Source organism: Zootermopsis nevadensis, unplaced genomic scaffold (assembly GCF_977971745.1).
Source record: "Zootermopsis nevadensis isolate Lab colony 2312 unplaced genomic scaffold, Znev_1.0 Znev_ptg000028l, whole genome shotgun sequence".
Taxonomy (NCBI): Eukaryota; Metazoa; Arthropoda; class Insecta; order Blattodea; family Termopsidae; genus Zootermopsis; species Zootermopsis nevadensis.
Window position 1 is genome coordinate 10,089,990 of NW_028259160.1, and position 14,116 is coordinate 10,104,105.

The 14,116-nt window shown below is 36.8% G+C and overlaps 1 protein-coding gene and 1 long non-coding RNA gene across 4 annotated transcripts; one reads left to right on the top strand and one right to left on the bottom strand.

Annotated features, from left to right (window-relative positions):
* The first annotated feature begins 6,922 nt into the window (after positions 1 to 6,922).
* Positions 6,923 to 8,203, top strand: LOC110839417 (uncharacterized). Its single transcript, XR_002546474.2, has 2 exons — positions 6,923 to 7,114; positions 7,364 to 8,203. It is a non-coding gene; the product is annotated as an uncharacterized LOC110839417 (long non-coding RNA).
* On the bottom strand, positions 7,619 to 13,761 carry LOC110839413 (uncharacterized). 3 transcript variants are annotated; one of them, XM_022083587.2, is made up of 7 exons: positions 13,743 to 13,761; positions 11,488 to 11,556; positions 10,276 to 10,436; positions 9,695 to 9,923; positions 9,275 to 9,537; positions 8,236 to 8,428; positions 7,619 to 7,893 (listed from the first exon to the last, which is right to left on the bottom strand). In XM_022083587.2, exons 2-7 carry the CDS (start codon positions 11,492 to 11,494, stop codon positions 7,787 to 7,789), a joined length of 960 nt encoding a protein of 319 aa, XP_021939279.1. In that variant the 5' UTR covers positions 11,495 to 11,556; positions 13,743 to 13,761; the 3' UTR covers positions 7,619 to 7,786. The 3 variants fall into 3 exon arrangements, with proteins under 3 accessions (XP_021939279.1, XP_021939278.1, XP_021939280.1); XM_022083586.2 differs by lacking the exon at positions 13,743 to 13,761 and adding an exon at positions 11,640 to 11,790; XM_022083588.2 differs by lacking the exons at positions 8,236 to 8,428; positions 13,743 to 13,761 and adding an exon at positions 11,640 to 11,790.
* Positions 13,762 to 14,116: the final 355 nt, after the last annotated feature.

Sequence of the window (14,116 nt, forward strand, 5' to 3'; positions counted from 1 at the left end):
GGTTACCAGCTAAGACTTCTCTTTGTTCACAGAAGTCAAGTCAATCAACGACAAAATCGTACACGTTCTGCTGTGTCACATAAAACATAACCTTGTAAAGGACTTTGTAATTGCAGAAAGATTACAAATTTCATTTCCGAAAGAAATTTTGCGTCATTTTTCCATTCTGAGACGGATGCAACAGATTTATAGTAAGAGCGTACGGATTTCAGTTGCAGCTGCGGGAGAGATATAATGGTTATTTATCGTTGTATTCACATGCTAATGTATCTCACAGGTGAAGAGACATGTTTGCGTTCCAGCATGTCATGACAGTCTGAACGTGGTGACCTCTACAGCGAATAAAAGACTTCCTTCCCATCATGAATAATTTTGACGACAAACAAGGACAGTTGAAAGTCGAGCGGCCCAACAATTACTACCGCCTACAATGTTTTCTTCAATAATATCAGCGAGGAACACCCAAGTGATACAGAAAATACCAAAGCGGTCTTCAAATATTTTGAAATATTTTGTCCCGCGATGTTCTTCATGGTTTCTGTTGATAAACAAGGTTAGGTTTGGTTAATAAACATTCCAGCTCTCACTAGTCTTAACATTTGTGTACGCTGCAAGTGTTTACGTGTGTATTTGAATGCGTGACAAGTTGAAGTTTGTTTTACTGAAGTGCGGGTCTAAACAGAGCATGTTATTTAATATACAGTGCGCTTGTGGATAAAGCTGAACGCCGTGAGAACCTCAGATCTCACGCAGGAAAGTCGCTGTGTTACTGGAAGAGAATTACTTTTCCTGTAATACTTCCGTAGCAAAGAGTTCGTGAAGAAATCGTCGCAGAAATTGTAAATGGGGCCAAAGTGACACTTCTTCTGTGTCTTTTGGTTGTTGTTGGTTTATTTAACGAAGTGTTAACTGGTTATGATAAATTGTGGTCTAGGGTCGGACTGTGTGTGGCTACAGATTACTTTTGGATTGAACAAAGGATGGGGCCACTGAACTGCTCAAACATTCGTTGTATTAGCTGTTCTTCCACTGGCATGGCAGGGTTCTTTGATATTGAAGGAAGTGAATGAATGAAATGGTCTTAGATCATATTTATTACCTTTGTTCTTGCGCTTATCACAGACTAACAAACTTACTTCATGACACAGAGTCGTCTTTCAGAAACTTGTAGTCGTTCAGCTAGTCAAGAAATTCCTCGTATTTTATGGAACTTTAGTTTCAGTAACGTTTTTAGAAGATTCGCCAATAGACACGGCCACAAACATAAACTTGTGGCTTGTTAGTCTGTCCTCCCATTAACGTTTAGGTTTTCCAAATTGTCTCTTTTCGTCAAGATCACCGATTAAAATATTGTGTACATTTCTGCCTCCGCTCAATTCATTCTTCATAGCACAACCACCTCATCGTATTTGACCTCTTCATCTTAATAATATTTTAAAACGAGCACAAATTGTAAAGTTACTCATCAAATATCATTTGTTCCTGTGCCATTGAAAATGCGTCGTTAAATAACTTTAGAATACGTTGTTGTTATAATCATACACTGAGCTTTCATTTATCCAAACATCGAAATCATTCTTCAGCACACACTTTCCAAAGTTTGGAGAATCCACGAAAGTTTGTTTGTCAATATTTTCACAAGTATCCGAGGGAAACGTCACTTGACCTCACTTTCATCACGTGGCTGCTTAACCCAGCGGTTTCCAAACACCCGAAAGGTGACTTGCGTATTTTTACAGAATAGTAATAGCTTCTTTTTTTCCAAAAAAATGTACAAAAAGTATGTTTTTCTCCCATTTCGGCAGACCTATAAATTAAGAGATGATGGAAATTTTTGAAATTTTAGGTTCTCACGGCGGTGAGTAGGAACATGACTGTCTTTTCGTACTGGATGGCCAGGAACTTGGTGAATCACTCATTAGTTAATTAGCGAGTCATGAAATTAGTTGTATACTTTTAGTGGGTAACCCAAAATTTGAACTAGTTAATCGTCCATTTGGTTAATCATTAACTAAGATTTTAAAAGTAGTTAATCAGTGCATGACCGAATTACTTAATTAGTTAGTTAATTAATCACCTGATTCGTTAATTAGTCGCCCATTGCTGCTTCAAGATGGTACGCTACGATGACAAATGGCGGAAGCGACGAGTACCTACCACGCTGAGATGTTTCAGTTCCTGCTAATACGAGATAATTGGAAAATACATAACATGATTACGAATTTGGCACGCGAAAGGTGATAATAGAGAAAGTGGTTCGTACTATTGCCAATCACTTTTGTTTGGGTGCGCTTCTGGGAGAGAGAGGCCTTTCATTATCACAGTCTTCACTTGCTCAACGCCGGTTGCTTGAACAACTGTGAACGACTTTGTGTGGTCTTTTGTACTTTATTATCACATAAAAACTGCTTCAGACTTGTCATTTTCTGCTTTCCGCAATCGTGTTACTCAGCTTTTATTCTGTTGACAATTCTCTTTCAACATTTCTGATTATTCTAGAACTGGTATAGTATTTAAAAAGTTAACTTAAGCTCATATCACTACATCTTTTAAACTTCCTCTTTACAGGAATTGATTGTTTAAATAGTATTAATCTGTTCCTATTTAGTGCATTAAATTATTATAATTATTTTTATTAATAATAATGTTTGTATTTTCTAACTTTACGCTATATTTTATTAACATGCATTCAAACTTTGTCAAAATACAGTTCGACTGTTATTTTATTCACAAGATAAAACTGTCTTCTTGTGATGTTGAGCGTATCCAGCAGAACAGAGTTCTGCATGACAAGTATTTTCTGCAGATCTACATAATTCTTGAAGTAGTTATGCTGAGATACGTGGGGTAATTATCGCTGATGATTTTTGAGTGTAATTGTAAGCTCTTCCAGTCTCAAAATATGTCCAGTTTCAATCATAAGTTCACATGTTGATCAATGTTATCAACACGAAGCTAAACTTTGAGGTACTTAAATAAAAATGTTTGGGGACAAGGGTTTCAAAATACATTTGGTGTCTCAAATATCTGCGTCTCATTTTCAAAATATATTAATATGAATAAAATCTTCTCGGGCAATCAGCCTCGTTAACGGGTTACCGTAGTAAACCGACGTTTCGGGAACAAACTCTAGCGACCTCCGAGGATCCAGTCACATCAGAATCCTGAAAATGGGACAGAGTTTGTTCCCGAAACGTCGGTTTACTACGGTAACCAGTTAACGCGGCTGATTGTCCGAGAAGATTTCATTGATTGTAATCACCGCGAACGTCTCAAATCCTATATATTAATATGGCTATTCTCCTGAAAAACAATTTTTACCTTATCAGAGGCTGTCACTGTTGGCACAATTCTTCGCCGTATCTTTACATCACTGTCAGACTTATAAGCTTAATAGACCCAATAAAATGATGTGACGCTGCTGGGTTATAAACAGCTTCAGGAGAATAGATGAACCTTTGTTTCACCTGCTCTTTCTTTAATATAACACGAAAGTGCAAATTTACTCAAAGCAAGGTTTATCACGTTTTTAAACATAAAATTCTGGGAAGGATTCATAACTCCTGCTTTCCTTCAGTCGCTTTGTTCTATATCCCGAGCCTAACACGAGCTACAAATTGTATACGCCTAAGTATAAAATTATACAATTTAGTGATTTGTGATGTGCGTAATTTCCATCAGTATAGATTCGGATTCCGTCAAATTTGTCATAAAAACCTATTATATATATTTCAGATCATATTAGTAGATATATTTATGGCATATTTAAGTGCGTTACTACTTATCTCCAATGATTATCATTATCTCATAAACACTTTTTAGCGTAGTTTTGCGTGGTCGCTATGTTGTTTCATATCTCAAAAAATTGTCGTAACATAAGTTTGCATTTTCTCAGAAGTTCTGTTTTCTGGAAGCAACTTTGGTGTGAATTTAATAAAATTATTACTGTTAATGGTGTTATTACTTTCCAACCAAAATATTTTTAAAAAAATCACTTTTAAATCTCTGTATAGTACGTGCTTCGTTGCTAGTATCAGGACATAGACGTCCCTTTGTCATATGTAACTTTATAAATTACTTCTGCATGTTAAAAGTCACTATAATGCACATAATCACATTCAGTTTATTAGCGCTTGGTTTGGGCGTGGTGGACACACGTCTTGGGATGCGAACGCGCCTTGTTAGGGAGAGTAGGGCAGGGGCCTCTCGGCAATTATTTATTCAAATACTATGGAAGTTCAAAGAGAGCGACAGAACGCACATACTCAGAAGGTCACAACTCTTGATCCTGAAAGGAGATAGCACGCACGACATTACATAGTCGTAACTAGGGGAACCCCATAATTCTGTATTCCGATATAAGTTGATTTTCGAAGGCAAGAAGAAAGCAGAAAGAGTAGACGTAATGAAACAAAGTACATGTTGAAGTGTGAGGACTAATGGCTTACCGGCATGAAGCGCCATCTAAATTGTGTGTGCCTGCAGGCTATCTGAAACGATGTCGTCAGTTGGGGTGGAATGCATTGATCTTCGACGTTTAATTTTAATTACATTAACTGCCTGACTAACTCTCCTTCTACAAAACTAGAGGATTTAGACCACTCACTGAAGACTGCCAAGATCCTAAACTAGTTCAGTCCAGTTCAGATTTGCACAGTCGATTCCCTAAACTTTTTCTTAATGTTGTCGTCATGTCTCCTCCTCAGTCGCCCTACCAGGTTCTGAAGTGACAGTGCCCCAGACTTGTATTTGGGACAGACAGTTCCAGGCTCAACTATTCGCGTTGAAGATTTACATAATTCTTTCCAGGCATATCTCGGGTCGTTACCTTGAGATAGGTCACTACCGCCTCCTTCGAAATACTCATTCTTCAGTAATATATTTATTTATTTCCGTCAATACACAAACTTAGTTGTTAAAATTGGTGTTATTAAAGCTAAACTTTAAAATTTGGCGCTTATCATCGCTATTAAGATGTTACAATTTTAGCGCTCATTATTTTATTTCACAACATGTTTCAATGCAACTGCATCATCTTCAGGCTATTTTCGTCTTTAAAACTAATGTATATTTGTTAATGCAACTATCATTGATTTGTTTGTTTTGTAGTTTTCATTGCATTGAAACATGTTGTGAAATAAAATAATGAGCGCTAAAATTGTAACATCGTAATAGCGATGATAAGCGCCAAATTTTAAAGTTTAGCTTTAATAACACCAATTTTAACAACTAAGTTTGTGTATTGACGGAAATAAATAAATATATTACTGAATTAAGCACAAACATGACGCATTTAAACTACAAACTCATTCTTCATTATTCTTCCGTCTCATTTGAAGCTATAGTGAAACCCTTTTTAGTTGAAATGGCATAATTAAATAAACTAACATCAATCAATGATCTTTTTCCGAGTGGGCAGCTTTCCTTTTAAAATTTCAGTTATTTCTTGCTAGTCCATTGAGACCTTCACTTGATATTGACTAAATCCACGGAGCAGAGTTCTCCTTGAGAAGCTAACAAATAGTATGCTTAAGTAGTCCAGAAATTCCGCATCTTCTGTGGAATTTGAAGGTTTGTACAGAGTTCACATGAGACCGCCACCAGTCCCACTAATTTGGTTATCCTAATAATATTTCGTGAAAGCTCCTTCATTTAACTACCCTAATAATCGGCCTCCAAGTTATTTGTAAGAAGGCTGAGAATAGTTTTCCATAGTTTTTGGTACGTAGTATATCAGGTTGTCCTTGTGATGTAGTTACATAATCTGTAATTTAATAGTATAAAGGAGAGTCATTTTGTGTTGGCGGATAATAAAAGTTGTCCATGTTAAATACAGCAACAGGATGTTTACATCCGATACAAAATATACTTTCGCAGATTTACCGAAGCTAATCTCCAATGTGCAGATAAAAATTACCTTAATATTAATACATGTAACCCAGCAAAAGAAAAAAGTTGCGAGCCTGTGTCCTAATGTGCATTAAATGGAAACAGTATTGCTGCTTTGTTTGTTGCTATTGTTGCTAGTAAAGTGATGGAGGGACGTCTCGTGGAGTGAACTTTGTTTCGGTAGTTACATAGAAGAAAGATACAGATAACCCATGCGTTTAACATGATAGAATCGGGAAAGAAGCTTCAAATCGTTTCTATTACCTGTTCCATTGATAGTTTCATACATGGTGCAAGATCACTGAGAACGTCCTCAAGCTTCGTGATGAAAACCATTACTGTTTTATCTCCTAATCTGGTTACGGAAAAACAAAGTACAAGACGTAAATATAGTCGACCTGAAGAAAGTAATGGCTTTAGTTCAGAAATCGTTTGTTCGGACATAGTTCGTAGTCCTACTACTACAAATTAATTTCAATAAGCCATTTAAATTTTTGTAGGTATGTAGGTAGTGTATAATGTTAATTCCATTAGAAAAGAGAAATGGCAAACAGAATTGTGAGATATGTCTTCAGCTCTATGGCACTACAGCCCGACTCTAGTGGCCTTGACCTTTTTAATGGCCTTTGTAGGTTTCCTAAATTCCATTATGATAGGTAACAGCACTCCGTGGATGGGAATCGATCCATTGCAGAAGCTCTGATCATCATAGGGCAAAGAGGAAAACAGTTGGAGCGGGATTTGTATATTATTACAATGGAACGAGGCCAACGGGATAAGCCAGTAACTGTCTAGACCGCTTTACATTTCATTTGATTTTGCCCACTATGCTTTCTGCATCTTCACGATTTTTCCACTTTGTTTTGTATGGGTGTGGAACTTGATTTGTCACATAAAGGGAAAACGTGCTTGAAAAGCAGAGCAGTATTGTTTTTAATTAATTTGTTTTCGAAGCGCCAAGCTTTTAGGCAACACCTCGTACGTCAATATTTCACAATTGATTCTCAACATGATCGTTAGATGGCAGAAACAGTAAGAGCGTAGTAACGCATCTTTTCCTAGATGGCGGCACAGTATCGTGTTCTTGTCTCGTATTATATGGCGCCCAGTTTCGTACGCTGATAGGTGTGTGAAAATGTTTCTGCTGTATGTTAAAAATTTGAAGTGGATTCAGAATACAATCAACAAGACACGCAGTCTTGATGGTACCTCATTACTAGCTGCAGTAAGTATTTTACTTACTCTCTTTCGATATGTTACTTTTGCTTGTAATTTGACTTACTTTTCCTTTCTTTTAAAAATTGACATGGCAATCCTTTGTGAATCCATGTGGTTACATTTCTGCGGTGGGGAGGGTGAGGATAAAACACTGTGGTTAACAGACCTTATAGGAAATTGGAGGTTAGAGAATACTGGTAATACTCATCAAAGTACGGTTAATGTGTACATATTTGATCTTCCATTCTTCTTCCAGAGTGTTTTGTGGACATGTATGACAGCTGTGTGGGAATTGCTGAATGCTGACTCCTGGAGAATGAATGTGCTAGTAACAACCTTGTCTCCTCATACACCATCGGTTGATGCTGATTTTAGAAGCGTGTACAAGAGTCACCTGTACAAAGTTCATACTGTGGTGCTAAAACAATAGTTTTGATACTGTTTCCCAAATCCTATTCAGAAGGATGGTAGATTGTAGTTTCTTATTTCACAAAATAAGGGTAAATGGTCATTATGATACTTATCTTTGAAAAAAAACACTCAACTTTAATAAAGAGAACGATTTTCATAACATTTTGTCTTAACCTCGCAGGCTGTGCCGCGCACAATGCACCAGTATTAAACAGACGGTAGTAACATCACAGAATTTTAACTTTTTAGAAACTGGCATAAAAACGGATTATAAATCATTTAGTTCTTTGCCAACAAATACAGTGATCTGAGATGCAACCCATTGGGTAATAATGTGCTGTGGTCCTCTTGTCGCAATGAACCTAATTCTGTCACCTGCAAACAAGCAATATTTTGTTAGTTACAGCTTGCAATAAAATACATTACAGAAGATAAATTAAGGTTCATACACCTAAGTTATTTGTGGAAAATTCTTAAAATCAAAAGGACAATACATTTATCTGACTATAATCCTACTATATCAGGCATTATACCAGTATCTTACTGAATATCTTGTCAACATTATATTGAAAAGTTAAGAATTACATATCATAAAAAGGAACAATTATACTGTGCTAGTACATATACTATTTGTTCCCAATAGACTAAACTTAATATTACAAAATTAAATAAAGTCAACGCTGTACATGACTGCATTATATTTCAACTGAGATTCACCTTCTTGAAAAACTTTGGTGAGATCATGTGATCCTAGATTTAATCTGAAAAGAAAGCAGGCACTGCGGTGGAAGAGGATGCTGTGCCAGGTGTTTGGCTTCATAGTGCCTAGAGCTATGCCAAACTCCTCATTCAAAATCTTCAGAATCTGCCCCTCGCCACAAACGAACACTGACTTGGGATTAGATGCTAGCTGCAATACAGCAGAGCAGAATTAAAATACATTTACTTTCCTTCCTTAAGAAGGAACTAAGAAATGTCATATCCTTTCTACCATCTATCTTACCTCTCTAGTATGTCCTGTCCTCTTATTCCTCTTTATCCTACTCCATGTATATGGAAATGCAAAACATTCTACCTAATCATCACACACTGCCTATCCACTCAACCAATGAATACTGCCCCACATATCTCACGTACTCATTCTACGTGTTCCATTAATCAAAAGTGGATTATTCTTTCCCACACAACGTACGCTGTTCTCGTCACAAGACTGCGGAACAAAACCATGATATAAAGGTCGCTAGTAAATTCTTTAACGTGGTCTCTCACTCAGAGGGAGGAACACAGATTGCAGGTGTTTGAGGAGGATATTTAGGCCTGGAGAAATCTGCATAATGATGAGCTTAAGAATTTGTACTCCTCCCCCAATATTACCAGGGTGATTAAGTTGAGAAGAATGAGATGGGCAGGGAATGTAGCGCGCATGGATGGGACAAGAGGTGTGCACCGGGTATTGGTCGGGAAGCCTGAGGGGAAGAGACCGCTGAGGAGACCTAGGCGTAGATGGAAGGATATGTCAGGCGGGATCTATGGGAGATAGGAGTCGAAGGAGACTGGATTTTGTTGGCCCAGGACAGGGTCCGATGGAGGGCTTTGGTTAATTCGGTGAAGAACATTCGGGTTCGGTAAGCCATCTAGTTAGTTAGTAAATTCTTAAGAAATATGACAAAGTTCAAATGTTTGGGAATACTGTGGCCAGTAGTGTATTTTATTATTACTTATGTTGTGAGTTAATTATTTTTATGTAAATGCTTACATGCTTGATTTCTGTGGTAAGATTTTGGGTCTGCACAACAGGGAAGACTGTCATATCGTAGTCAATGCTAGGTTTCTGGCCCTTCCATACAACTGTAGCAAACCAGGGACAATTGCTGTCATTTTCAGACTTCTCGCAGGGCACGGCGTCAAACTGCACCTTGTCGTCTGTAGCGAGTGTCGACTGCAGATTCTGCTTAGTATTCAGACGCTTCCCAAAGAGGAACAGCTTACTTGCAAGGAACAAGACACTGTGCTCACATTCTAATAACAGATTGAAACACTCATAACAGGCCAAATAGATTTATAACAAGGATAATGATAACAATAATGAAGTTAAGATGCATCTAGCTGGGATTTCGTTTTAAATTCCGTAATGTTCTTCCAGAGCTGCGTAAATCCAAATAGATATCCAACTCACCATTAGTATCAACATATGTGATGACTCCGTGTCTGTGTGAGACCTCTGAAACTCTACCACGAGCACTGTAGATGCCATGGATGATTTTCGCATTATCGGCAGCACCAGGATCGTGGTGCCATGCCATTGTCACGAAGTACCCACACTGGTCTTGACCAGACTGATCAAACCCATGACACGAAAAACCGACCATGGAGCCTTCGTGAAGATACCCATCTATTGATTTACCCTGAAGCAACATGTGAGGTTCTACATAAACACAAAACTTTACTTTCTCTCCTCTGTAATTCTATTCCTCAAATGTATTAATTCTGTTGCTGTCGATGGTTAGAATTTTCTTCATGAATGTTCTTATTCTTGAGGGTTTGAATTTTACTCTGCACTCCTGTACCTGAGATGCAATCTGTAAAAGCGACTGCTTCGAGTGCTGTGGACTCTAAATACAACTTCAAACACAGCAACAGTGACTTACCTGAAAATGATAAGGGGCTCTGGAAATTTGCCAGGATGAAGATATAGGACTTATTCTAGAATATGAAAGATTCAAACACTTTACAACATGGATCAGAGAGGAAACATACCATAGGAATATACTGGCCATCCACAACAATTTTGTCAGCTCTCAACAGAGCTCTCTCTTCCTTGCCTTTGTACTTGAATGCCACAATACATTTGTATGGAAGATGTAGCTTAATCACTTTTCCCACCATGTTGTGCAGGTAGTTGATCTGAGCAGTCATTGCTGTTTGTAAACCAAACAGGTTAATTCAACACACCTTTCAAAACTTAATAACACTTTTCAGAGCACTAATGACTGCTAATATGAAACCTTCATTCTGTGAGGTTGTATGCTTGGTAGAGATGACATCATGTAAACAGTAAAAGTTAGAAAAAAGAATCAATACAAGAACTATATATGGATAACATGGAACAAATATAGGAACATACAGGAAAAAAATTGGATGAATCAGGAATTGTACTGTTATCTGAAATAAGTATAGAGAAAGTGTTTTTGATTATGAGGAAGCAAAGACTGTTATTTTAAATATTCACTTTTGGAGTATCATGCACTTTTTCCAGCACAACATGGGACTCTAATTATGATGACTTTACTGTGCTGCTATTTATATGGAAAATAACTTCATTAGAATAACAAATGATTTAGGAACATAAGTTCATCAATTTACTTTGACAAAATATTGCACATGCCCTTTGCAAGAAGTAATAAACTTTATTTCATATCTTAATTTTATATTTTAAGCAGTAAATAGCTCATAGCCTCTGCACCATATCCATTCCATTACACCAATCATGCTGGGGAAGTTAAAAAGGGAATCATGTCAGATGAGTATATCAGCATATCTGCACAATTGGAGATATTTGGTTCAACACCATAAAGTAGTGGGATGTATATCATGCCAGAAGGCCATAATGCTGATGCTGCTCCACACAGAGATACAAACAGTTAGCATTTGGACACATGAGCATTCATAACACAGTTGTCTTACCACATAAGAATAAGAATTTAGTCTTCTGTAAGTTGCTTATTTCGTTAATATGCCCTTGTTTTATGATGCCCTCGATTAGATTGTCTTTTGAGTGTGGTTTTTAGGTTACAGTGCTGTGAAGTCTGACTGTATACCAACACTTCTGAGGAAGCATGTTTCACTAGATTACATGGCAAAATGTTGCATAGAAGTAGTTAGCGTAATCGATAACGTCATATACTAAAAGGCCATAATTTAATATTCCCAGCCTAACCAAAAATATCTATTATATAAATTAATAGTTACCTTTCATTTATCACGAAGAAGCCTTGAAGTATAATACAATCGACTGCAAAGTCTGTTTCTTAGTTCTCACTGAAATTAAGAAAGAATGCTTTATATCGTTAGTTATATGCTAATGAAATCAGCAAAAAATTACAAACTCAAAATAATTATACCCTGCCGAGAGAACACTCTGTATCCTTTGTGCAATTTACCCTTCTATGAGAGTATTAGTGAATTCAGGGATACCAAACTTGGACGAATAACACCAATTCCAATGTAATATCTGAATTATGCGTGAGATGCTTCCTAGGTGTTCTGTCTGTACAATACTTTTGAAGGAGAACGAAGCTTATTAACATACATAATCTGGGTGATCAGCAATTATGCGCTTTAAAACACAGTGTTAAAAGTGATAGCCTTGGTAATTCATCTTGTTTATATGTGGTTTATTTAAATACGTAATCACCTTAGATTATAGCATCGCGTAATAATTAATTAATAATGTATTGAAAAGGATATAGAATTAATCGGACGTGGCATAATTTATCCCTGCGGTTGCCTGGACAAACTGAGGAAATTATGAAAGATCTCAATAAGAATAACCGGTCTCTGGTCGAAAGGTCGAACCTGGAACGCCTTGTATGCCAAGCAGTGATAACCATAGAATAATTCAACTTTCATCTTATGGAAAGTATTAACGAACTTCATAGACCTTTCATCTAAGCCTGCTTCTCCAAAATGGTGGCCGTAATTACAATTTTTGAATCAGATATTTGTAATAGTAGTAATATATTATTTACGTGCTACATACCCCGCCCATCTCATTATTATTGATTTTTATAAACCTAATAATATTTTGTGAGTAGTAATATTACACTATGAAGCTCTGCTTCATAACAATTTTCTAGCGTCCTGCCACGTCTCTTCTCGCAGGTCAAAATGTTGTTCTCTGCACCTTATTCTAATATATATATTTTTTCCACTTAATTCGAGATAAAAAGTTTCTGAGCTATAGAAGCCACAACGTTTTAGGTTTGTTTATTTCAATCAGTGGTATTTTATACGATAAACTGGAAGACAAAGAGATTGTGACCAGAATGTAACGTTTCATTAAAGTAAGAAACAATTAAGATTGGTCATATATGGACTTAATTCACAAGACTAGATTTTTTTGGTTTTTCTTAAATTAATTGAGAGTGACTGAACGTTAATAGGATTTTGATAGGTGAAACTGTGTTTTAGTTAGACACTGCTGTTTCTTTTGTATAAAGTTTCGCTTTTTGAGAAAAATGAAATTTCCAAGAAAGCGTTCTTGAATAAAATTCACTGGTTATGCCATATCTATGGTGCTGGGCCATTCCATTGACTAAAATAGAAGACAGGCTGGTTTTAAAAAGAATACTTAATTACCTGCTGATCGTATATATCGAAATTCGGATTAAATTGCCTTGTAAATAGCAGGAGGCCTTGGAGTGAAGACTTCGCAGTGATTCTTTAAAAAGCTTGAGTAAGGTTGACGAATCGTGCACCCCCAGGGGCCTGATATCTTAATTTACGTCTTTTGTTTGCTTTCACCTTGAAGAAACACTGCTACAGATCCAAATTGTCTTGAGAGGTAGTGAAAAGGACAGCAGATGAAAAATACACACATAGCCTGCAGTAAGGCGACTGAATCAATGTGGCAAAGTTGAGATAACGAAGAAAAAACGGAATTATATAAGAAAGAAAATTCGTCAATTTAGAGCAGAAACAAACAGGAAGACATTCTAGAAAATATTGATATTAAAAGGAAAAATGTTATGAAATAGTATAGCTTTCCAGGATAGAGTTTTTTTTATAGAGGAGGCTTGGTCCTACGTCATTGGGTATATTAGCAGTTAGAACAGCCACATATGGGAAGCTTAAAGTCCATAGCAGACATTTCACTCATTAAAAGGTGAAGTATAAAGTCAAATTTTACTTCGGTCTTCTTTTATTCAAAGAAATTGTGATTGCTAATACGAACGATTGATCGGCTAAGTCATCTCTTCTGGAGGTTGGTACTAGGCTGATGTAGCAGCTACTTATACCGTGTACTCAACTTTGGAACTGTTACATGAATTCTTTAGTGCTCTTATTGTTTATCGAAATATGTAGCCTTCCAGATAATATTTGTCGTCACCTGACATGTCTTCTGACATTTTTAAAAGATAATGTGTAGTACACGTTGGAATAAGTGAAATGAAATGTTACATGCAATTCTTTGCCATGTCTCGTTTTTAATAAACTCTACCTACTTGCTTGATACAACGTAGCAGCAATATGTTGTGTGACTTCTCAATCACACTCGTTGGTAGCCCTGCACGAAACAAAAGAAGGGAGCGGGGTTTACGGATGAAGTTCTATATACTCCCACTAGATGTCATAAGCATACAACGTTACAGTAGGTAATGCAGCGCAGTGTAATGACTTTATTCTGAAACACCTTTTCAAACAATGCGGAATTCTTTAGATGAAGATGGTGTGTGCTGCAAGCGTCTCTTCATAAAGGTAAAGCTTTTTGCTGTGCGTTAATTCCATCCACCTCCACAAATTTTGCACGAAGACAGAAATGGCAGGTCCTAGTAATTTATAACGTTATATTAATATGTTTGATGTTTGAAGATGGCTG

Excerpts from the sequence above, each read along its gene's own strand:
- LOC110839413 (XM_022083587.2), bottom strand. Across the intron at positions 9,924-10,275 it reads ATGGCCAGTATATTCCTATG|GGTAAATCAATAGATGGGTA; the intron begins GTATGTTTCCTC and ends ATGTTGCTTCAG. Across the intron at positions 7,894-8,235 it reads CACCAAAGTTTTTCAAGAAG|GTGACAGAATTAGGTTCATT; the intron begins GTGAATCTCAGT and ends GCTTGTTTGCAG.